This window comes from Camellia sinensis, chromosome 8 (assembly GCF_055761805.1).
Source record: "Camellia sinensis isolate YWXY chromosome 8, ASM5576180v1, whole genome shotgun sequence".
NCBI lineage: Eukaryota > Viridiplantae > Streptophyta > Magnoliopsida > Ericales > Theaceae > Camellia > Camellia sinensis.
This window is the reverse complement of record NC_138968.1, coordinates 117,994,234-118,017,143: the sequence shown is the minus strand read 5'-3', so window position 1 is coordinate 118,017,143 and position 22,910 is coordinate 117,994,234. Positions and strand designations below refer to the sequence as shown.

Below are 22,910 nucleotides of genomic sequence, written 5' to 3'. Positions count from 1 at the left end.
AGGTAGGTGACAAACCTTTGTTGGGACCAGAACTTGTGCAAGAAACAACTGAAAACGTGAAATTGATTCAATAGAGATTGAAAACTGCACAAAGCCGCCAAAAGAATTATGCGGATGTCCGAAGAAGAGATTGAGATTATGAAGTCAGGGATCATGTGTTTATCAAAGTAACTCCTATGAAAGGGCAAACGCGGTTTGGAGTGAAAGGCAAATTGGTATCGAGATATGTTGGGCCATATGAAATCCTTGAGAAAAATTAATCTGGTAACATACCGAGTGGCCTTACTTCTGGTTATGGAGAATATGCACAATGTTTTTCATGTCTCAATGCTCCAGGATTATTTGAGAGATCCGTTACAAGTGATTGAGTCAACCCATGTACTTTTGAAAGATGATTATACATACAAGGAATGACCAATACAGATTGTGAACTGCCAGATCAAAAGATTGAGAAATAAAGAAATTCCATTAGTGAAGGTTGATTGGCAAAACCATGGAGGGATTTATGTAACATGGGAGACTGAAGAAGATATGATGAAGAGATACCTTGAACAATTCTCTCTGGATTCGATATTCTTGCAGACTAAAGGTAATTCGAGTTTAGAGGACTAAATACTTTAAGAGGGGAAGACTGTAACAACCTCGAATTGTGATTAGCCACTAATCCATGATTAAGAATACCTAATCAATAATTAAGAATAAATTTTGAATTAATTGCATGTATATTGCATTATTTGTGTTTATATCTGCTTGCTGTAGGAATGTCTATTTGTGTTTCCGTCTTGTTTTGCAAATTGAAGGCCTTATCGGCATCTGATCATGAAATTGACTTGATTTATGTGTAATTTGGAATTTTTAAAAATTTATGGTAAGTTTAATTGAAATCCGATTCAGAATCAAATAATTAGAATTTAATAATGCCAGTAGCTAAGTTAAGCCTAGCTTAATTACGCGCACTAAACTAGGCCTACATAAGGCTTCTTGATTACAACACTCTCATTTTGTCATCTTTAGAGAGCAAAACATGGGGGGAAGAGAGAGAGAGAGAGAGAGAGAGAGAGAGAGAGAGAGAGAGTCAAGTGTAAGAGGTTGAGTTTAAGAGAAATTGAGGTTGAATTGGGAAGAAATTTGGAGCATTTGACTTGTGACCTTAACCAACATAGCATCTAAGCATAATTGATCATTTAAGGTAAAATTCCAACCTTTTAGCCTTGTAATTAAGTCACTTAGCACATGAATTCAAAGAATTAAGCTGAGTAATGCAAGAATTGAGTTGATGGATTAGAAAGGAAGATCATACCCTTGCATGCATGCATAATTCATAAAGTTTTGAGTTTGATTACAAAGAATTCCCACATGCATGTGTTCATCTTGCCTTTATTTTGAGAATTCATGAAGTTTCATATCAAATTACCTCAATAGCTCATGTTTTGAAAGCTTTGAAGTTAAGAAATTACATGCATATTATGCTTTCAACATTTTAAGTTTCATTTTGAACAATTGGCATGCTTTTGGGTCTTGATTTCATGAAATGATCATTAATTCTCAATGTTTTCCAAGTTTAGACTTGTTTTCTCAAGTTTTGGGCCCAAAAAGATGTGTTTTGTGTGATTGAATTGGAGCCTTAAGGCTAGAAGAGTAATTTGAAAATTTCAGAATTTTGCCTCTCCGCTCGAGTGACTGAAGTTGCGCTCGAGCGACCACCCTTTGTTTTGTGCTTGCGTTCAAGCGAAGAAGTCTAAGCTTGAGCATAAAATTCATGCCCCTAGAAGTTTTACAAAGTTTTGTAGATGGCTCGAGCGATAAGAGTTGCGCTCGAGCAAGGACCGTGTTTATTTAGTCTTCCGTCCGAGCGACCGTCCCGAGTCCATCAAGCAGAAAATTCATGTAAGTACTTTTGTAGACCTAGGGGCTCGCTCGAGCGTAGGAAGTGACGCTCGAGCGAGGTGCCCTATTTTTGAAAATTTTGCTAAGTGTTTCAAAGTGCATTTTGTCATCCTCATTACATCCTAGACATTCCTAGGACATAATTAAGGCACAATAATGAGGATAATACTTAAAAACACACTAAGAACGAAATGAAATAAGTTAAGTACTATCCGAGTGTGTGTTTCAATAAGTGTATCTGTTATATGTTTGTGTAGGTCACACGCCGTGGGAAGTTTGATCCATTTGTTCTACTACCGAAGCTATCCGTGAGTAATAACTCTGTAAAGTTATGTTTAACTGTAATTGTTTTCTAATGATATGAAATGATCAGTTTTCTAAAATTCTATGTTTTGTATGAATGAATGATGATTTAATTCTTTGAGATGTATTTATGGTATCCTTGGCAGAGGCCTTCGCCTAGGGGACATAATACTGTGGCTTATGGTCATGAGGCCCTCGCTCGAGGGAGATAATACCGTGGCATAGGCTCTCGTCCGGGGGAAATAATATCGTGGCACAGGCCCTTGCCTGGGGGAAACAATATCGTGGCCCACGTATGAGATATGTTATCCAGTACAGGAGGTTCCATTATGGAACTTGATATTCTTGACCAACATGATATGTTAATGCTAATGGATTACCACACATGATTTGAATACGGTTATGACTATGCTTCCGATTTTAAATCTGAATTTGATATGGATATCATTCATTAAAATCTTTACTTTGTTATTATTCACTGAGCTTCCACTCACTCTATTATTTATGTATGTGGGTGACTAGGAACGTGACCAGGCTCAATGATGATTGCCTGGAGGTCCGTTTTGTCGGCTAACCTTTGTGCCTCCCGAGGAGGTTCTAGAAAGAGTTTGGTGGTCGAGTTTTGCGAACCAAGTTATAAGATTAAGACTTTTTTTGTTTTGTGAACGATTCTTTTGTCTTATTATATGTGCAATGGCAATGTAGAATGGATGATTACATGACGTCATATGTAAGTTTATGTACACAGAGTTTTAACTTCATGTCCTATGTTTGTCTACACAGCTCAATGGATTTTGTATATTTAATATATATTTGCTTCTGCAATCCATTATCATGTGTTAATTTGCTGAGAGGCCTTTGGTAATCCCAGGATTACTGGCTGGTTACGAGGCTAAACCTTTAGGGGCGAGTTTGGGTCGTGACAATATCATTGAAATGTGAATGGAATTCAACACAGAATAGTGAAGCTTCTTTGATATTGTTTGTCTATAGTTATCAAACTTATTTGTCGAGTAATGATTTTATTTGTTCAAATCAAGGCCCTTAATCTTAAAAGGTGTAAGCCCTTATGGCAATTTTGGTGTATTTAATTTTTGTTTCTTTTCATATTTATATTTCAATGTATTGTAAATCATTATAAAGAACTTGAAAACGAATTTATGAGAGTGTGACGAATTCCAGTTTATAAATTTATTTACTTTTATTTATTGTTCATATGAGTACCTTGAAATTGGAGAATTAATAATGGATTAGAAACAAATGATGTGATATAAATATCGGAGCGTTACAAGTGAGAAGATGAGGAAGAAAAAGTCGTCATGGAAGACCTCTAATCTTTCAGGTCCAAAACTTTTAAAACCCTAGCCTCCTTGTGCCTTTCTTGCAATAATTTTCAAACCCCCTCTCCAGCTTTTTCCTTCTCCTTTTATACTCTACAGCGTTAGAAACATAGGGAAAAATCGCATGCAACCGTAGGTAAATCCGCTCGTGTGGTTTAAAAATTCCATCTGAATGGATTGAGTTGGCGAAAAACTAGGTCCAAGGAAATCCGCTCCTGTGCTTTGAAATTGACCCGAGTGGCTTGAGGTAGTGAATTTTGTTCTTTTTGGCCTCTTTTTGCGATCTTTACATCCCCGAAGTTGTATCACCCTGAAGATCATGAAAAAGACTTTATTTTATCAAATGTCATAAATTAAAAGATTAAAAACGTAAGCTAAGAAACCTTGAAGTGTAACATTTCCACTCGGATCAATCTTATTGATATAATTACATTGACCTCCCTTCTAATAAGATTAAAATGACCGAAACTATTGCAAATAATGTGAAATCACAATAATAAACAAGAAAAAAATATATATTTTAGTGTAAAAAATACGATATCATCATATTTCCATTCATATAATATAACTTACGACTTTATGTGAATTAAAACTTTAAGCTCTGTTTGATTAGAAGAAAAAAAAAATGATAGAAAAGAAAATATATTTTCTAGCATGCATTTGAATAAGATAAAAATTTTATAAGAAAAGAATAGAAAATTTTAAAAATTTAGTTATAAATAACTCATACATTCAATTTTTCTTATGTTTTTTGCAATAAATTAAAAATTAGATACAATGCTAATATGGGTTGTACAAGAAAATCTGTTTACTTTTACTTTCCATCACTTTTAAGCTAAATAAACTCATAAAAGTTTCCCTTTTTTTCTTTTTTTTTCATTGTCTATGTATTTCATTTAAAACAAACTGGGCCTTAAGGAAACCCAATGTAGTTATGCTAAAATTGTAAGACTTATTATAAATTTTTTGTTTCAAATTTCAAAGAAGGCCAATGTAATTTACATTAATTAAGTCACTTTGTTTGATGTAATTTATTAATATGTTTGTAAGAGGGGCTAATTTGAGCCCACTAAATTATTTAGGCCCAATAGCCCAAGATTAGTGGGCCCGAATTTATCGCAAGTCCAAGAATCGGTGGGCCCAGATTTATCGCCATCAAACGGATTGAATCGCTGTAAGCCTCGAAAGGGTTCGGGTCCACGAACCTAGAGACTTACTCGGGCCCGGACTCGAAAGGGTATTAAGCAAGCCTAGAGATCCGAGGCACTCGGACTCGAAAGGGTTCGGATCCACGAACCTAGAGGTCCGAAACACTTGGCTTCGAACGGATTCAGACGCAATCTAGAAGTCGCTCCGTTAATGAGTCCCAGAACACTTGCGGGCTCGGAGCTTTCCGGGGTCTACGTACCAGAACCATGGGCGTAATGGAGTCCGAACAAAGGACCCGATCCCGAGGACGGTGAGTGGAGATAAATTCACTCTTCGGTTAAACCAGCCTATACCCGGGTCGAGGTGGCACGACCCCGGGGGGTCCATGAGACTCGGCAATATTTTGCGGCAGGACGTCCTCTGGGACTACCCCTGACCCTTTGGGATGATTGGGGATCATTGGTTAGGTGTGGCTAAGAAGAAGGGTTCGCCGAGGGATTGATCTCTTCTTCGGGGTTTTCTCATCCTCGGAGAAGTCACCTCCTCGGAGAGGTCACCTCCTCGGACAAGGTGGTTAGAGAGAATATCCCCCATGTGCCTTGCACATGGGCTCCATCCTACATCATGAGGTGCCTATAAATAGCACCCACCCATAGCTTTACAAGGGATGGATTTTGGAGATTTTTAACTCTTGGGAAAGAACTAATTTCCCTTCTCCATTATCAACCTTGAGAGCGAAAGTGGGAGATCAATGGGAGAGCCTTGCCATTATTCTATTCTCTAGCCATTTTGCCTTCTTCTTCACCCAATCTCTTATCTCCATCATCTCCTTTGTTGTTGTGTTCCTAAGTTGAGATTATTGAAGAATCTAAGCCTCTCATCATATTCTAGAGAATTTGAAGTTGTTCTTCAAGGATCTTTGAAGATCTTCGAATTTTCCAACTCATTTCTTGAACCCTCTCCTACATTTTGGCGACTCTGCTGGGGAGGCGGATTGGTTAATGGTCTCAACGAGATCTGGAATCCACACAACTCCAACAAGGATGGCAGGAGAAGATGAAGTTCACCAACAAGGATCCTCTAATGGTGGTGATGACAGAACCACGGCTCCAGATCAACCACTTTTGCTTGAAGCCATTCAAGGACTTCAAAATACTCAACAGGAGATTCTTACCACTCTTCAGAATCTCACCCACACCATGTTGGTGATGAGTTCTAACTTTGCACCGGCGCCAAACGGAAATCAAACTGGTGGTGGAGTTATTCCCGCCGGAGCGCAAAATCAAATCCAAGGAGAAGTAAGCCCCAATCAGCCTATGGCTCATGGCAACACGACCACAGTAACACATGCTCAAACCACAGTAGGCGGCGGCAGTTTGCCCATACCCGGGCTCCATGGCGTGCCAAGCCAAGATCCGATGGTGACTAGGGGAGTTTCTAGTGTAATGAATGGTGCTCCGGCGACTGTTGGTGTCCAGGAAAACATAAGGAGCGTGATGGCGCAAAAGGGAGCTCTGCCCGTACATAATCTTGTCACGCCACCAGTAAATGTTACCCAAGCACCAAGCGGGCCTCCTTTGGTGCCAACAACAAATCTGCAAGCACAACCCGGTATAGCAGCGCCGTACGGTGGACTTTACGGGCCTCAATTCAATATCCCATCACCAACTGGCATGTCTATAGGCGCTGATGGCCAGTATCGTCAAATGTCCTCACCAATGATGAATTCGCAGCACCAGAATGGCCAAGACGCCCCTAGCTCAGTCTTCGGGTACATAAGCCAAGTCCCGGGAATACCACCATCAAACTCTCTCCCTCAACAGTTTCTCACTCTCGCCGATGTGCAGGCCATGTTCGATCTTGAACGGGGCAAGAGGACCTTACCCTCTTTGCCTGATCCAGACGTCAAGCCGCCTTACCCCATTGAGATGCTGAGCTACCCATACCCTGAGGGGTATACAGTGCCGAAGTTCATCAAGTTCGACGGCAAACAAGGAAATGCCCGAGAACATGTTGTGCGATTCATCGAGACTCTAGGTATTCATGGTTCAAACCACGTCCTCCGACTGAGAGAATTCTCTAAGTCCCTCACCGACCGAGCATATAGTTGGTATGTTAATTTGGCCCCAAACTCTGTCCGAAGTTGGGAGGAAATGGTTAACAAATTCCACTCCAAGTTCTTTCAAGTGGCGGAGAAGGTGACCACACTTACATTGTGTAAAGAGAAGCAACAAGAAAGTGAAGACATCCTTGACTACGTCAAAAGGTTTCAGGACAAGGCCGTGGATTGTCATGAAGCAGTTGAGGAGAGTTATCTGGTTCAAATTTGTCTAGAAGGGGCATTGAGCAGGTACAAAATGTTTCTAGTTAACCACAAGCTACCCACCTTCTCGGCATTAATAGAAGCAGCTCGGAACATTAGCATCCCTCAGGCTCAGGAGTCCGGATTTAAAGCCAGTTACAAGACTAGTTTCAAGTCATCTCGTGGACCTACCGTTGCTGCTGCCTCTGCCCCGGATACTCGAAATTCACAAGGAGGAGGTCATAGGGGCCAGAAAAGAAAGCAATATAATGGTGAAAAGGGGAATGTTTCTTATCCATGTGGAATCGAGGAAGTGAAAGCTCTAGTTAAGGAATGGGTGGCTGACGGAGAGCTAAAATTGCCTTATGTTGAAGAAATGCCATCAAAAAAGGACCGTGAGAGCCCTGAATTTTGTGTCTACCATCGTACATTGAAACATCCGACAGAGAAGTGTTGGACTCTCAAGAAAATCTTCAGAGATAAAGTCGAGGCAGACGAATTGAGGTTCAAAAAGCGAGGGACTCAAGACATCCGAGAACAACCATATCCTCAACACCGAGACAAGGGCAAGAATGTTGCTATGATAGCTTATGAAGGCCCAATGATCGAGGCTATCGCTAATCTCGATGACGATGACTGTTATCTGGACGACATCCTCGAGCCAGAGGGTGAGCAAGTTTACTATGGAAGTGCTCTCGATCCAGAGGGCAGAACATTTATGACTCATGGCGAAGATCCCTTTGATCCAGAAGGAGGAGAAGAATACTATGGAAGAGGAGGACACCATGTTTATGTGGCATCTTATTTTGAGGAGACCGAGGAGATGGTTAACTACGAGCCTCCAAGAGTGGAAACAGATCCGGATCACTATGCCAAAACCCTGCAAGACTGTGTAAAGTTCAAGCAGTTCTTTGACCAGCTTGGACTTTCCAGGGAGGCAAGAACGGAAATCACCAAGTCTATCATTAATATAGCCGAGGCACACCATGAGGAATGCATGTCGACTGAGGGGTCTATCCCGAGGAAGGCAAAAGAGCAATCTAGTGCCATTACTTTCTCCGAGGCTGATCGAAAGTATCCTTTTTCTCACAATCGCCCGCTTTATGTGACTGTTTTTATTAACGAGGTTGAGTTCAAAAGGGCCTTTCTAGATAGTGGAGCCTCTATCAACATTATGACTCGCGCTACTCTAGAAAAAGCCGGAATCTCTGAAGAACGCATTGTGAAGCAGCCGATAGTCATCACTGGCTTCGGTGGAGAAAGGAGAGTTACTATCGGATGCGTAACAGTTGATTTAGCCGTTGGAGAGATTCGCTCGGCCACCAAGTTCCATATTATCGATTCTGAGGCAAATTATCACATCATTCTAGGGAGGACCTGGATGCATAGATATGGGGCTGTACCATCAAGTTATCATCAGTGTGTTAAGGCTAAATGGGGAAAGAAGACGGTGACAATTCAGGCTACAGAAAGGCCGTTCGAGATCCATGAAGCTCATTATTCTGATGCCATCTACTTCACCGAACTGGCTGTCGAAGAAGTTCCCACCACCTCTAAGCCTCGAGGGGTCAAAATTCCTCGTTGGGAGGATATCAAAGATGACAAGGAGCCGATGGCAGAGTCAAGTAAGCGGGCGATGTCTAGACCAGAAAGTCCGCCTATTCCTCGGAAGGTGATGAAAGTTCGAGAAGGAGGCAAGATGGTGTACTATTTATGAAGGTGCGGGGAGTCGGTTTCTTCAGTCACCGACTCCGAGTCAAAAGAAGAGCCTCCTGACAATGATATAGTAATAAAACCTGAAGTGGCTCCAGAATGCATGCAAGATGGGCCGAAGCCTCAGCCTGAACAACTTATTGAAGTAGATTTGAGTGATGGACAAGATGCACCGAGGCCGGTATTCGTAAGTTCGAGCCTTAGCCCAGAGAAGCGGGAACAGTTGTTAAAGTTGATAAGCCGATACTCAGATGTGTTTGCTTGGTCATATAAGGAAATGCCCGGACTAGATCCTGACCTAGTCTCCCACTATCTTGATGTGTTCCCAAACTCCAAGCCAATTAAGCAAGCTGCTCGAAAGTATCATCCAGATCTCGAAGAAAAGATTAAGGAGGAGATTGAAAAACTTCAACAGGCTGGTTTCATCCGGCCAATACAGTACCCCACGTGGTTAGCAAACATCGTGCCAGTAAAGAAAAAGAATGGCCAAATCAGAGTATGTGTAGACTTTCGAGATTTGAACAAATCTTGCCCGAAGGATGAATTCCCTCTTCCTCACATCGACACCCTCGTGGATACTACCTCGGGACACCAGATGTTCTCATTCATGGATGGATTCAGTGGATACAATCAGATTAAGATGGCTGATGAGGACGCAGAAAAGACTGCTTTTAGAACACCTCTCGGAAACTTCTTCTATACAGTCATGCCTTTCGGACTCAAGAATGCTGGTGCAACTTACCAAAGGGCTATGACTGCAATCTTTCATGACATGATCCATCATGAGGTGGAAGATTATGTTGATGATCTAGTGGTGAAATCCAAGAAAGAAGAAGACCATCTCCGAGACCTTGAGAAGGTATTCAAGAGGTGCCAGAAATTCAAAATGAGGATGAATCCTCTCAAATGTGCTTTCGGGGTGACGGTCGGGAAGTTCCTCGGGTTTCTTGTACATAGGCATGGTATCGAGGCAGATGAAGACAAGGTCAAATCTATCAGAGCAATGCCTCCCCCACATTCTCAGAAGGAGTTAAAGAAGTTCCTCGGGAAGGTGTCTTATATTCGGAGGTTTATCCCAGCACTGGCAGAGATCTCTGCGCCTTTCGGTTCATTGTTAAAAGGAGATGCCAAGTTCGAGTGGAACCAGGAGCACCAAAAGGCCTTCGAGAGAATCAAGGCAGCCTTGACCTCGCCTCAGACCATGATAGCCCCGCAGCCCGGGGTGCCTCTAATGTTGTACTTAACTTCAACCCCCAAGTCCATAGGGGCATTATTGGTCCAAGAGGTAGATGGAGCAGAACGCCCGGTGTATTACATCAGCCGGAAGATTCGAGGAGCAGAAGTCCGATATACTCCGGTAGAGAGACATTGTTTAGCTTTGGTATTCACTGCCCAAAAGCTCAGACATTACTTCTTAGCACACCAGATTCAGATTGTTACTAAAAGTGATCCAATCCGATACCTCCTCAGTAAGCCTGCTCTAACCGGGAAGGTGGCAAGATGGTTGTTAGCACTGGGTGAATTCGAGATCACATGTGTAGCCCCCAAGGCGATCAAAAGCCAAGCCTTAGCTGATCTCCTTGCTCAATTTCCAAGTGGTGACTATGAACCAGTGAATGAAGAATTAAGAGGAGAGGTGCATGCAGCTATGGCTTCCGAGGAAAGCTTCTGGACATTGGGCTTTGACGGAGCAGCAGCCGGAGGGAAGGGAGGAACCGGGATAGTCCTTACAAGCAAAAGTGGGGAAAAGTTATATTTGTCTTATAAACTGGATTTCCATTGTTCGAATAACGAAGCCGAGTATGAGGCTCTTATTTTAGGCTTAATAGCAGCTGAGAAGCACAGTATCAAGAAGATTCGGATCCGGGGGGACTCAAAGCTGATAGTGAAGCAAGTTTCAGGACAGTTCGTCTTAAAGGAGCCTGCCTTGGCCACATATCGAACAACAGTTCAAAGGCTTCTTGACAAATTTCAGAAGGTCGAAATAGAGCATGTGCCTCGTTCCGACAACAAGTTTTCAGATGCCCTCGCAACATTAGGGGCAAGAGTTGACATTCCAGAGGAAGAGGCAACAATTGTTATCAAAAAGAGAACAGAACCTTCAATAATACCCGAAGACAAAGGCCTTCCGGAAGACTGGAGAGGAGAAGTCCTCGAACAACTCAGAAGCAAAGTTGGAAAAATGACTATGGCCAAGCTTGCCCAATTCACAATTATTCAAGGTGAACTTTACTTCCGAGGAGGTACCGGATTCCTAGCCCGGTGTGTTGGCCAACAAGAAGCAAGCTTCCGACTACAACAGATCCATGAAAAGTCTTGCGGGGATGGGGATATCAGTCTGTATAGAAGAATCCAAAGACAAGGTTATTATTGGCCCGAGATGGAGAAGGACTCGAATCAATTACAGAAGGAATGCCCCAAGTGTCAGTCATACATCCGGGAGGATGAGAGTTGCTTTGAAATTGATACCCCTGACTGGAGGCAAGTCTACATTGACTATCTCAAAGAGGGAACACTACCTGAGAGCCCGAGGGACATTGCACACCTCAAGAGGAGAGCGAGGCGGTACTTTCTTGATCAGGACAAGCTGTATAGAAGAAGTATTGAGGGCACTCCCCTGAGGTGTCTCTCCAGGGAGGAGTCAGATCTAGTCCTCGGAAGAGCCCACGAGATTGAACATCAAGGAGGGGCTCGGCTGTTCGAGCAACTTATACACCTTGGGTATTACTGGCCGACCATGGAGTCAGATGCATCCCATCACGTGAAGAGGTGCCAGACTTGTCAGAAACACGGAAATTTGATCCATGCTCCAGCTGTAGACCTGCATAGTATCCGAACGCCATGGCCGTTCCATACCTGGGCTTTTGATCTGATAGGGCCCATCTCCACATCTTCTAAGGGTTACAAGTGGATTCTCGCAGCCACAGAATTGAGTACAAAATGGGTCGAAGCAATTCCTCTGAAGAACGCTACGGGGCCTGCAGTCGCGAACTTCATCAAGGAGAATATCATTTGCCGATTTGGAGTACCAAACACCATCCTCTCGGATAACGGCACTCCCTTCATAAACAAAGATGTGAAGAGCCTCCTAGAGACTTACCAAGTGAAGCATCACAAATCCACACCCTACTATCCAAAAGGGAACGGGCAGGCGGAAGCCACAAACAAGACACTGATAAGGATTCTGAGCAAGATGATGGATGAGTTTGGGGGGACTTGGTCCGAACAGTTGATAGTAGCCCTATGGGCGTATCGCACTTCGAAGAGAAAGCCAACTCAAGCAACTCCTTACTCCCTTGTGTATGGGTCCGAGGCAGTGTTACCTATAGAGTTGGAAACGCCATCTGCTCGAATGGCTCTCGCCTCGGGAATGGTATTGGAGCCTCGAACCACCAGATTGGAAGCATTAGAGGAAAAGCATGACAGAGCTGCAAAAGTCATGGAAAGGTATCATGAGTCCATCGCCCGAGCCTATAACCAGACTGTGGTACCAAGGAAGTTTGAAGAAGGTGATCTAGTATGGAAGATTGTAGACCCAATCATGCGAGGACAGCCTTTACCCAAGTTTTCTCCAAAATGGGAAGGGCCCTACAAGGTGGTTCAGGCAAGCTCAAGCGGGTACTACAAACTTGTAAGGGTTGAAGACGGCTTCCGAACTGGCCCGCTCAATGCAAAGTTTATCAAGCATTACTACCCATAGTTGGACTCATCTATGTTGAAATTCATTTTCACTTTCTTACTTTGTCTAAAGGTTGTATTTCCCTTGCGTTATGAAGAAGCTGGTTTTCTCTATGGTGTATGTTTTATCCCATCACTTACAGTGAATCTATTATGCTTTTGTCAAGAAAGTTGAAGAACTAATGAGAATATTTCAGCTTTTATAAACATGTGCATATGATTGTTCTATCATTCGAAATAAATATTTTATCAAGTAGAATGAGAAAACAATGCGAAAATATCCAAACAACAAAAATTTTGTCATTTCATTGCATTGTCCTAGATAAAACATTTTTATCGAAAGGGGCAAGAAAGTAATGATAAAAAAAAAACTCAATCTTTCCTAAAGACACCTTCGAAGAAGCTGCCCGTCACATCTACATATGGAGGACAAACAGTAGAGTGTGCCTCTAAAGTCTCCAAGGCCCGAGCATAACCCGACTCAAGTTCACGAAGAGTTACCTTTGTCTCATCTATAGAGGTGCGATAAGAGGCAAGCACAGACATAAGTTCCAGCCGATGACTGGCGTTCGAAGCTATATCCAGGCGCTTCCGAAGCCATGATAAGTCCACTTGGTGACGCTCCATGTCAGAGATCCCCTGATACGCCGTCTCGACTACTTTTCCATTAAGGTCACACAACCGTTGCGTGTCCAAGCTATATAAGATAGTGGCAAAAGACTCGAGAAGAGCAGTCTGAATGAGTGGACACTGGCAAGCAAATGAAGCAAAGGTCTCCGGGTAACTTGAATGCACAAGCTGTAGAACTGAAGCAAACTCAGGAGCTACCCAATAATGGAGAAATGATACTTTGCCAGAAGCTGAAGGAGGAATTGGGGCCGGAAAGCTGCTAGTCTCAGGAATCTCCCCAATGTCTATCGGGTTAGATGAACCACCCGGAGGGGTAACTCCCGGCAGAGGTCCCGAGCCTGAGAATGCCGAACGATAAGGGGAAAGACCAAAAGCATCACTATCAATGTGGAAATCACTGAGATTCAAATCCAAAATATTTGAAGGCACTGGCGATGAAGAACCTCTAGCAGTCGTCTCAAAGGCAGGTGTTCCCCCTTGAGAAGGAGAACCGTGAGGAGTTACAAAGAGAGTCGGAGTAGAGTCCGGGGCAGGTGAAGACGGGACCCCGGTAGCAGCTAACACTGGAGCAGAGTCCGAGGCAGGTGAAGGCAGGACCCCGGTAGCAGCTAACACTGGAGCAGAGTCCGAGGCAGGTGAAGGCAGGACCCCGGTAGCAGCTAACACTGGAGCAGAGTCCGAGGCAGGTGAAGGCAGGACCCCGGTAGCAGCTAACACTGGAGCAGAGTCTGAGGTAGGTGAAGGCAAGACCCCGTTAGCAGCTAACACTGAAGAAAAGATAAGAAGGCCTTATTAGAGGTAGGGAACAGGAAAGTCATTTAAGTAAAGATTTCTCACAGATATAAGTAAATGACAAACTTCAGAAAGAAAGATTACCAGAGGGAGAATCAATATGCAAAGCAGGGGCAACTGAAGGACTCCTAGCATCAACAAAGTCACTTAGTCGTGTAGAGACCACCTGATCGATCTCAATGTCTGATGAAGCCTGAACAGTAGTAGTCATCCCTGAAGAAGGAAGGAGGGCCGGAGGATGAGAATCACCATAAGTGCCAGAGCGAGTCTCAGAGATCTCTAGCACATCCACCTCCACACCATTCCCAGAGGCGCACCTCATCTCTACATCGCCTCTAGAAGCATGGCCCGCGACATCAATTTCTGTGGCATCAGTCCCTCCAGCAATCTCAACATCAGAACGGTGAGCCCCAACAAACTCGTCACCAAGGTAGTGCTCCTCCTCAGCTACGGTAGGGCGATGACGACGCGTGCGTGGAATAAGGTCACAAAAATGATCGGAGGACTCAGCCTCATCATCATCATCGTCATCTATAACTGCTATACGAGGGGTGCACATCTTCACAAGTCTTGCAGACAAAGGGAGGGTGTCGTCCAAGTCTGAGTCCGGCCTGGGGGAGGCAGCATGGCCAGGAGCCACGGTACCGAGAACGTCAACAACCGCAGGATCCTACATAACATGGGCAAATAAAAGTTTTCATTTTAGAAGGTATAGTCGCAAGAAGGAAAGTAGCTTCAAATCAAGAATTTCGGGTACCTCACGAAGCCTTTTGGAAAGGCGAGGAGCGGAAGGACTGGCATCAGAAGTCCTCTTGTGAGCCATCTTCTTAAGGCGGGTCGTCCGAGGACCAGAGGCCTTATTCAAAGGGACTGGCTCTGGAGAAGTAATTGCCAAGCTAGAAGCAGATGCCCGAGCAGAAGGGTCAGTTGGAGCAGATGAAGTGAAGAAACCCTCGTACATGTGGTCAGATTTTCGGCTCTCGGGTAGCCGAAGAGAAGAATCCTTCTTATAAATCGGCGGAGGCAAACATACGGTCGGTCTGCTCTGGACAAATGCAATAAACGCATCGATATTCTTCTGCCAATACCGCCTGAAAGAGGGGGTGAAACCCCCTACTCGGCTCAAGCCTGGCATCGTCAAAGAGCCGGATATGGGAAGCATGGTGTGTATAAGCCGGCGACTGAAGCGCCCGTAGCTCTCTGAAAATGATAATAAATGAGGTGCTGGCCCCGGGGCACATTGATCAAACCCGAATTGACATGCTACACGGTCAGGCCTATAAACGGCACTATCAACGCCTTCCTCATGCCACACCGGTAATGAACTCGGACGGATCATAATCAGCATATCAACAAAGGGTGCAGGGATGTTCTTCGGCAAAGGAAAGGACACCGAGCGGGAGGAACCATGATAGATAAGCGGTGTGGCCACACCCACAGGTGGGCATACATACGGCTGTGCCACAAAGCGTCGGGGATCATCCACCAGAGTATTCAAGGATAAGGTGGAAATGGTACGTGACCACCGTGTAATCAACGGCTGGCAAGACTTTGCTTTCTCAAATGTCCGAGACCCATCAGTATTGAGCACGGGGATGCCATCTTTATCCACTATCTCCCGAAGAACTTCCGCCTCAAATACAGTCGGAGCAGGGGCAAATTTTGGGAACCTCTCGAAGAAGAAACATAGCAGGAACTGGCTGTGAATAAAGGAGACAGGCTCATATCGACCCACGGAGCGAACCATATCTCGATGTAGTAGATCCAGCCGATAGTAGAGATTCCCAAGAAATAGGGGAGCCAAAGGGATCCGATCTCCTCTAAAGAGCCGGACTGCCAAGGGGAAGACGAAAGGATTGAGGGAATCCGGAGGTGTGCTCGGAAGAATGAAGAATGAAAGGAAGCAAGCCAGAAATCCCAAGAAATAGAGCCTGGAGCCATACATCGGACCGGCTTCATACTCCCGAGAGTCAGGGTCAGCATCTCTGGCCAAGGGCTGAAGATCCTTGAAGAAGTGACGGATCCTTGCAGTATAGGAGGCACGGTCCGTCCTTACTCGACTAGTCCTCCTCGCTGAACCATCAAAAACAGAACTCCACCGACCACAAGTTTGAAGATTTAGCTTCAGAGATTGGATCAAAGAATCATCTTCGGGGGGTGTCTGCTCAGGGTCGAAGGCATCAGGGCCGGTCACTTCCAGACGCAGCAACATGAACACATCCTCAAGGGTGGGCCCCATCTCGTGCTGGCCAAGTATAAAGGTGTGTGTCTCGGTGCTCCACCGAAGAGCCATGGCTTCCAGGCTAGCATTGTTGCGACGGATGGATAGAGATCTAGATATTTTCACCGGGATCAATAGCCGAGCCTCCTGAAGCCGTTGACAGAGGCTCTTGTCCGAGAGGACATCATCGACCCACTCTTGCCAACCGAAAGGAGGGTTTGAGAAGGCCTTGAACTGAGGATAACAGTATGGAAAGTCCCCCCGCTCAATCCGAAAGCGTAGCACCGAGGAAGGAGAAATGAGGGCCTCCTGGCCAGAGTTAGTGTCCTCAGTGAGACATAATGGAGCCCCCTTCGGAGATAGAAGAGAAGTGGTAGAGGTAGCCGCCCGCCAGAAGGGGTCCTTCCGACCAAAATAAGGAGATTTCCTCCACTCAGATACCGGAGGTACATCCCTCTCTTTCATGAGAGCCGGTTCCGATGACCCCGGGACAACGGGTTTCTTTCGAGAAGACATATGGCTGAAATAACCTGTATAAATATTAAAGAGTTGACCGTATTAAAATTCAGAATATTGTTACATGCAACATGATGGGTTTATCAACAAATTCAACTTCGGACGTCATCAACAATTCATTTTCTTGGATATTCTTCAAGCTCAACAAATTTTAATACCAATGGGTGCATCATCAACATATAGATTTTCGTCTTCTATCATCAATAAGAGGTGCAATGTCATAGGTCGCTTCATGATGAAGTTCAATTGGGTCAATTTCTTAAAGTCACTATGTTCTATATTAAAGGTCCAATTTATACGGGGTTCAAAATTTGGACAGAGTGAGGTTCAATAGTAAATTTCAGGCCCGAGATCCGAAGTATATTACATTGCTTATCAGTAGCAAGATTCAATGGATCATTATGCAAATTACAAGAATGTCCTTTCCAAAGTCCATATTCATAAGTCCAGGGTTTTCCCTCTCCATGTCAAAAATAGAGCTCAAATACTAGTCAACAAGTTATATTCGGCCTTTCCTCGGTGATAAAGTTCAACAAATTATGTTCAAGCCAAGCACCTCAATAAGGTTTCAAGTGCTAGTGCATGTTTCCATATGGCCAAAATCACGGTGTTTGAGCTAAAAAAAAATATCATTGGGATTGCCACAAAAATTGAGTCCATATTCAGATTCAGTTTTTATTTATTTATTTTATTTTTATTTTCATCAGATTGCTTGAGCCCTCTACATTGCCACAAAAATATATTTATATATATTTAAGTATATTTATATTCGGAAGAGGGGGTCGAATGTCATACTTACAAATTTGGGCAGTTAGAGAGGTGAAGTCCGAAGCCGATACTGGAAATTTAAGCTGAAATCAGAGAGGCTTTACAGACTGTAATCAACAAGACTGGGCTAGGCTTGGGCAAGACCACACACGTTGCGTTGAGAGGGCGAACGTGCGTGGTCAACATCGGATAAGCTGAAGCCGGAAGCAGCGATGTGGAGCTAGGTTGGGCAAGACCACACACGTTGCGTTGAGAGGGCGAACGTGCGTGGTCGACGTCGGATAAACTGAAGCCGGAAGCAGCGATTGATTGTGCACAAGCCAAGGCTAATGTGGTTAATCCGAGCTCTAAACAAAAAAAAATATATATATATATGATAATCAGTATATATATATATATATATATTTGCCCAAAGTTTGTCAAGCAGCAAAGTGAAAAAAAAAAAAAAAGAAGAAAAAATGAACCACCAGCAGATTCAATCTAAAGCAAGCACCAGCAGATTCGAAGCTAAAATATATATATATATATAATCAATATATATACTTGTCTACAGATTTTCAAGTAGCAAAATAAAAAAAAATGAAATTAGTTGAGAGGAAGACCAAGGCCCACCAAAAATGAAGCTCCAGAATATGAATTTCAGGATTTCATTTCATATGCAAGTCAAGATTCAATGGAAGCTTCAGTTATCTCAAATTCAAAATTGATATAAAACAATGCCCACAAATCTCAAAGGCCCAAATCAAAAGAAATTCAGATTTCATCAAAGCAAGAGGATCGAGAGTGGGTTTCGATAAAATACTTACAGATCTGAAGGCCACGCCCATGAGAGAGAGTGGCCAAGAACAATACAAACCGAGATCGTGATGAAGTGGCGCCGGAGTGAGCAAACATTGAAGTTGGCGAGCTGAACGGGCGATGGCTAGGATCGCGGTGTTGGCGTATTCGGAGCAAATATAATCAGTGAACAACAGCGCAGCAAAGAACAGTAGCGCAGGTTGAGGCGGCTGCTGCGGCACCTAAGGCTGTAACAAGTAACACACAAACAGTGGTGGTCTTCGGCAGAGCAAGACTGAGCTCTGTTCGGAGTTCTGAAGTGGCGTTGCTGGGCCGAAATGAAGCACCGACAGTGAGCAGCGGCTTGGGTCACAGGTGCGAGCCGAACCGTAGCGCAGTGAGGTCACAGGTGCGAGCTGAACCGTAGCGCAGCAGCGGCTGGAGCAGGACAGCAACGCAGTGTACTGACTGCCGTGAGTGAGTGTGCGCTGCCGAGTTGTTGTGTTGGCGACAAGCTGAACGGTGGCCACACACGTCGCGTTGAGTAGGGCGACGTGCGTAATCGGAGCTGGACAGCAGAGGCTGGGAAGTGGTGAAATCGCAGCAGAGAAAGTGTGCCGAAATGGGCTCTGGTATTGTAGAAACAAGTTTTTCTTAAAGAAGAAGAAAAGCTGGGTTAAAGAAAGAAAGAGAGTAAGTGTGACGGCTGTGTAAAAGATTTTGGTGAGGCTTAGGGTTTTGGCACTTTCCTTAAATAAAAAAAAAGAGCATTATCCGTGTGTGCCAAACAACAAAGGCACGTGTGAGCCTAAAAAAAAAAAAAAAAAAAAAAAAAAAAAAAAAAAAAAAAAAAAAAGTACAAAAAAATTAAATTTTTGCTTGTCAATTTTTTTTGTAAATTGAAGTGCGTCATCAACTTTATCCATAGGCTCTGTCGTGACAAAATGTTTTTTTTTGGGGAACGTGATGCGAAACAGGGTCGAAGAAATGACAGTATGCATGTCTGAGAAATTTAAAATTTCTCATACACGCAAGGGGCAAATGTAAGAGGGGCTAATTTGAGCCCACTAAATTATTTAGGCCCAATAGCCCAAGATTAGTGGGCCCGAATTTATCGCAAGTCCAAGAATCGGTGGGCCCAGATTTATCGCCATCAAACGGATTGAATCGCTGTAAGCCTCGAAAGGGTTCGGGTCCACGAACCTAGAGACTTACTCGGGCCCGGACTCGAAAGGGTATTAAGCAAGCCTAGAGATCCGAGGCACTCGGACTCGAAAGGGTTCGGATCCACGAACCTAGAGGTCCGAAACACTTGGCTTCGAACGGATTCAGACGCAATCTAGAAGTCGCTCCGTTAATGAGTCCCAGAACACTTGCGGGCTCGGAGCTTTCCGGGGTCTACGTACCAGAACCATGGGCGTAATGGAGTCCGAACAAAGGACCCGATCCCGAGGACGGTGAGTGGAGATAAATTCACTCTTCGGTTAAACCAGCCTATACCCGGGTCGAGGTGGCACGACCCCGGGGGGTCCATGAGACTCGGCAATATTTTGCGGCAGGACGTCCTCTGGGACTACCCCTGACCCTTTGGGATGATTGGGGATCATTGGTTAGGTGTGGCTAAGAAGAAGGGTTCGCCGAGGGATTGATCTCTTCTTCGGGGTTTTCTCATCCTCGGAGAAGTCACCTCCTCGGAGAGGTCACCTCCTCGGACAAGGTGGTTAGAGAGAATATCCCCCATGTGCCTTGCACATGGGCTCCATCCTACATCATGAGGTGCCTATAAATAGCACCCACCCATAGCTTTACAAGGGATGGATTTTGGAGATTTTTAACTCTTGGGAAAGAACTAATTTCCCTTCTCCATTATCAACCTTGAGAGCGAAAGTGGGAGATCAATGGGAGAGCCTTGCCATTATTCTATTCTCTAGCCATTTTGCCTTCTTCTTCACCCAATCTCTTATCTCCATCATCTCCTTTGTTGTTGTGTTCCTAAGTTGAGATTATTGAAGAATCTAAGCCTCTCATCATATTCTAGAGAATTTGAAGTTGTTCTTCAAGGATCTTTGAAGATCTTCGAATTTTCCAACTCCTTTCTTGAACCCTCTCCTACAATGTTTATTCCTTATTATTAATGTGGGGATCAAATTAGTTCAATCTCATCCGAGTTCTCGATTAGTTGGCATTACTGACCAGCAATCGAAACTCACATGATAACTAGGACAAGTTAGGACAAGGGAAAACGAAACATCTTCGTGGTCTTAGTAAAGGGTTGTTTGGGATGATTTAAATAAGTGTACTTTTTGACTTTTTATTAAATATGAGTTAGATTTGAGTTGAGTTTGAAGTGATTTGTTAGAGAGGTGATGTGATGTGATTTAAATAAGATAGTGCGATTTAAATGACTTTTTTAAAACTTGTCAGGATAGTGACTTTTTGACTTTTTTAAAACTTGTCAAATCAGCCCTAAGTTAGCAAAGACGTTTGTTGAATGAAGTCGTATTTGGCTATTAAGCATACTCTTTGTTAGCTTCAACTTCTTTTTGTTGAGAGCCAAACATTGAAGAATGAATCTTGCATCGCAAGAATGATAGGTTTAAAAAAAAAATTGAGCTCAGATTTAACTATCAGAGTGCTTGTTTAAAAAGCACCCTCGGTGGACTCTATTGGCTTGTTTCTCTATGTAGAGTCACTTGCGTAGCATTAGAAAGCCTAGGAAAGAGGGAGAAAATATTCGTCCCACCACAATTATTAATTAAAAAATGCTATGGATTGTGACATTTCAACTCAGATTTTCTGAGTAGAGTAATGTAGGGTAAAAATTAAACGGCGCTGCTTGAGGGCCCGAATTTCGGGGCTCGAATGCCCCGAAATTTCTACTTTAGGTAAAAAAAAAAAAAAAAAAAAAGGAAAAAAGAAAGAAAAAAAGAAAACAGTTTCTAAAAATGGAAATTAGGGGCATTAGGGGTAAATTTTTTAGGGCCACCAATCATTTTCCAAAATTAAATTAATGTAATGCGATCCACATATGAAATGAATCTAAATTATTGATATAAAATTTTGAGTAATTTCTAGATTTTTATGTCTGGATTCATAACATTACTATTATTAATTTATTGGCGAATTACACTAATAGTCTCTATAGTTTAGGATTCGTGTCACTTTGGTCTTTAACTTTCAACTGTGATACATTTGATCCTAAATTTTTGAATCTTATTCCAAATAAGGACAATTGAAAATACCATTGTTCAATTTCAAATGCAAAGTCGTCAATTTAATAAAATATAAACTAATTTGACAAAAAATAAATGTCAAAAAAATATTTTTAAATTTTTAAAAATTGTTTCTAAAATTATGTAAAATTGATAAATTTTTTACGCATTTATTTATTTTACCAAATTAATTTTTATTATGTGATTAGATGATTATCTAAACAAATTAATTTTTATTTATTTATTTATTTTACAAAAATAAATGTCATTTAATTTTTATTATTTATTTATGCAAAACTGAACTCTTTGTTTTTTGGGTTTTAGTCTTCACATCATGTCATGCTTCTTAATGATTTTTGAAGATTTTTATTTCTTAATTTCTTCCCTCTGGGTGATGAAGACACATCATATTCAAAAATGAGTTTTAGAACAGACAGATGTATTGGAGCTAAAAAAATAATCAATCATCTGTACGGCCAACTATTGCACACTGTTGTCTTGCTTAGTAGTATGTTGATGTTGGCTTTGTTAATTCAGGTTTGCTGTCTGATTGAATGCAAACGCACCAATTTAAGCCATATAGTGGCTAGTTTTCAACCCTCAAACTTTTCGGCAAGTGTATTAGCATGGTTAAAATTTTGATGCAGCCCTTCTTTAAAATTTTCTTTTAAGAGTTTACCCCCATCAATTTTTTTTTATTACTTTTTAGGCAGCTCTTTGTAGTTGCATGTTTTTTTATGTTGTGGCTCAACTTTTGCAAAGTGAAACTTAAAAAGTCATCTGCCTTTGCAAAAGTATTAGAAGTGATTATTGTTGCTGGCCATGCACATTTTATTTGGTAAAAGATTATGAATATTGTAAAGCATTGTGAGGATAGCTGTCTTAAACGCATATTTGTATTTTTTTGTTTATTATTATTATTTTTTTTGTAGATTCATGTCTCGTGGACAACAAGGAGATCTTTACTTACAAGGATATTGTACTGAGAAGAACAGATTTGGATATCCTTGGAGGACCCTGTTATCTCAATGACCAAATTATTGGATTCTGCTTCACTTATCTGTCTTCATTGCTTACTAGGATAAACTACCAATAAGTCTTAATAGTTTAACTTAATTCTCATCAAGTCCTATTGAAAATAAGCCTAGGTAAAATTGTCGTTAAAAATAATTTTTTTGTGACAATATTTTATATATGTCGCTAAAAATTGATAATTAGTAACTTTTTTTGCCATGATTTTTATAAATTGTTTCTAAAACTTACAATTAGTGACTTTTTTATGACAAATTTTTTTCATAAGTCCTATTACATAATAAGTTTACTTATTAGGATCTACACGTAAGTACGCTTGAAGATATCCTACTGTGTGAAAGATTTTGTGGAACCTCTCAAATTGTCCGGAAGAAACTGGTAGGGTCTGTTTGGTTTAATTTTAAAATCGTGATTTAAGTATGAAATGTGTGAAGTTGTGAGTTAAATTTTGAAAAGAGAAAATTTATGGAAAATGTCTCGTAGCTCAAATTTTGTGGCTCAAAAGTGGCTCAAATAGCCAAAACGAGGTCGTTTTGGCCATTTTTATGTTGTTCTGTACTTAAAACGACGTCGTTTTGGCCATTTGAGCC

General features: G+C 42.4%; 1 protein-coding gene across 1 annotated transcript; it reads right to left on the bottom strand.

The window, feature by feature from the left end:
- Window positions 1-292: 292 nt before the first annotated feature.
- LOC145798003 (uncharacterized) lies at window positions 293-15,569 on the bottom strand. The gene is made up of 3 exons (XM_082885445.1): window positions 14,552-15,569; window positions 14,214-14,464; window positions 293-431 (listed from the first exon to the last, which is right to left on the bottom strand). The coding sequence occupies exons 1-3, from the start codon at window positions 15,539-15,541 to the stop codon at window positions 293-295; spliced, it is 1,380 nt and encodes a 459-aa protein (XP_082741571.1). The 5' UTR covers window positions 15,542-15,569.
- Window positions 15,570-22,910: the final 7,341 nt, after the last annotated feature.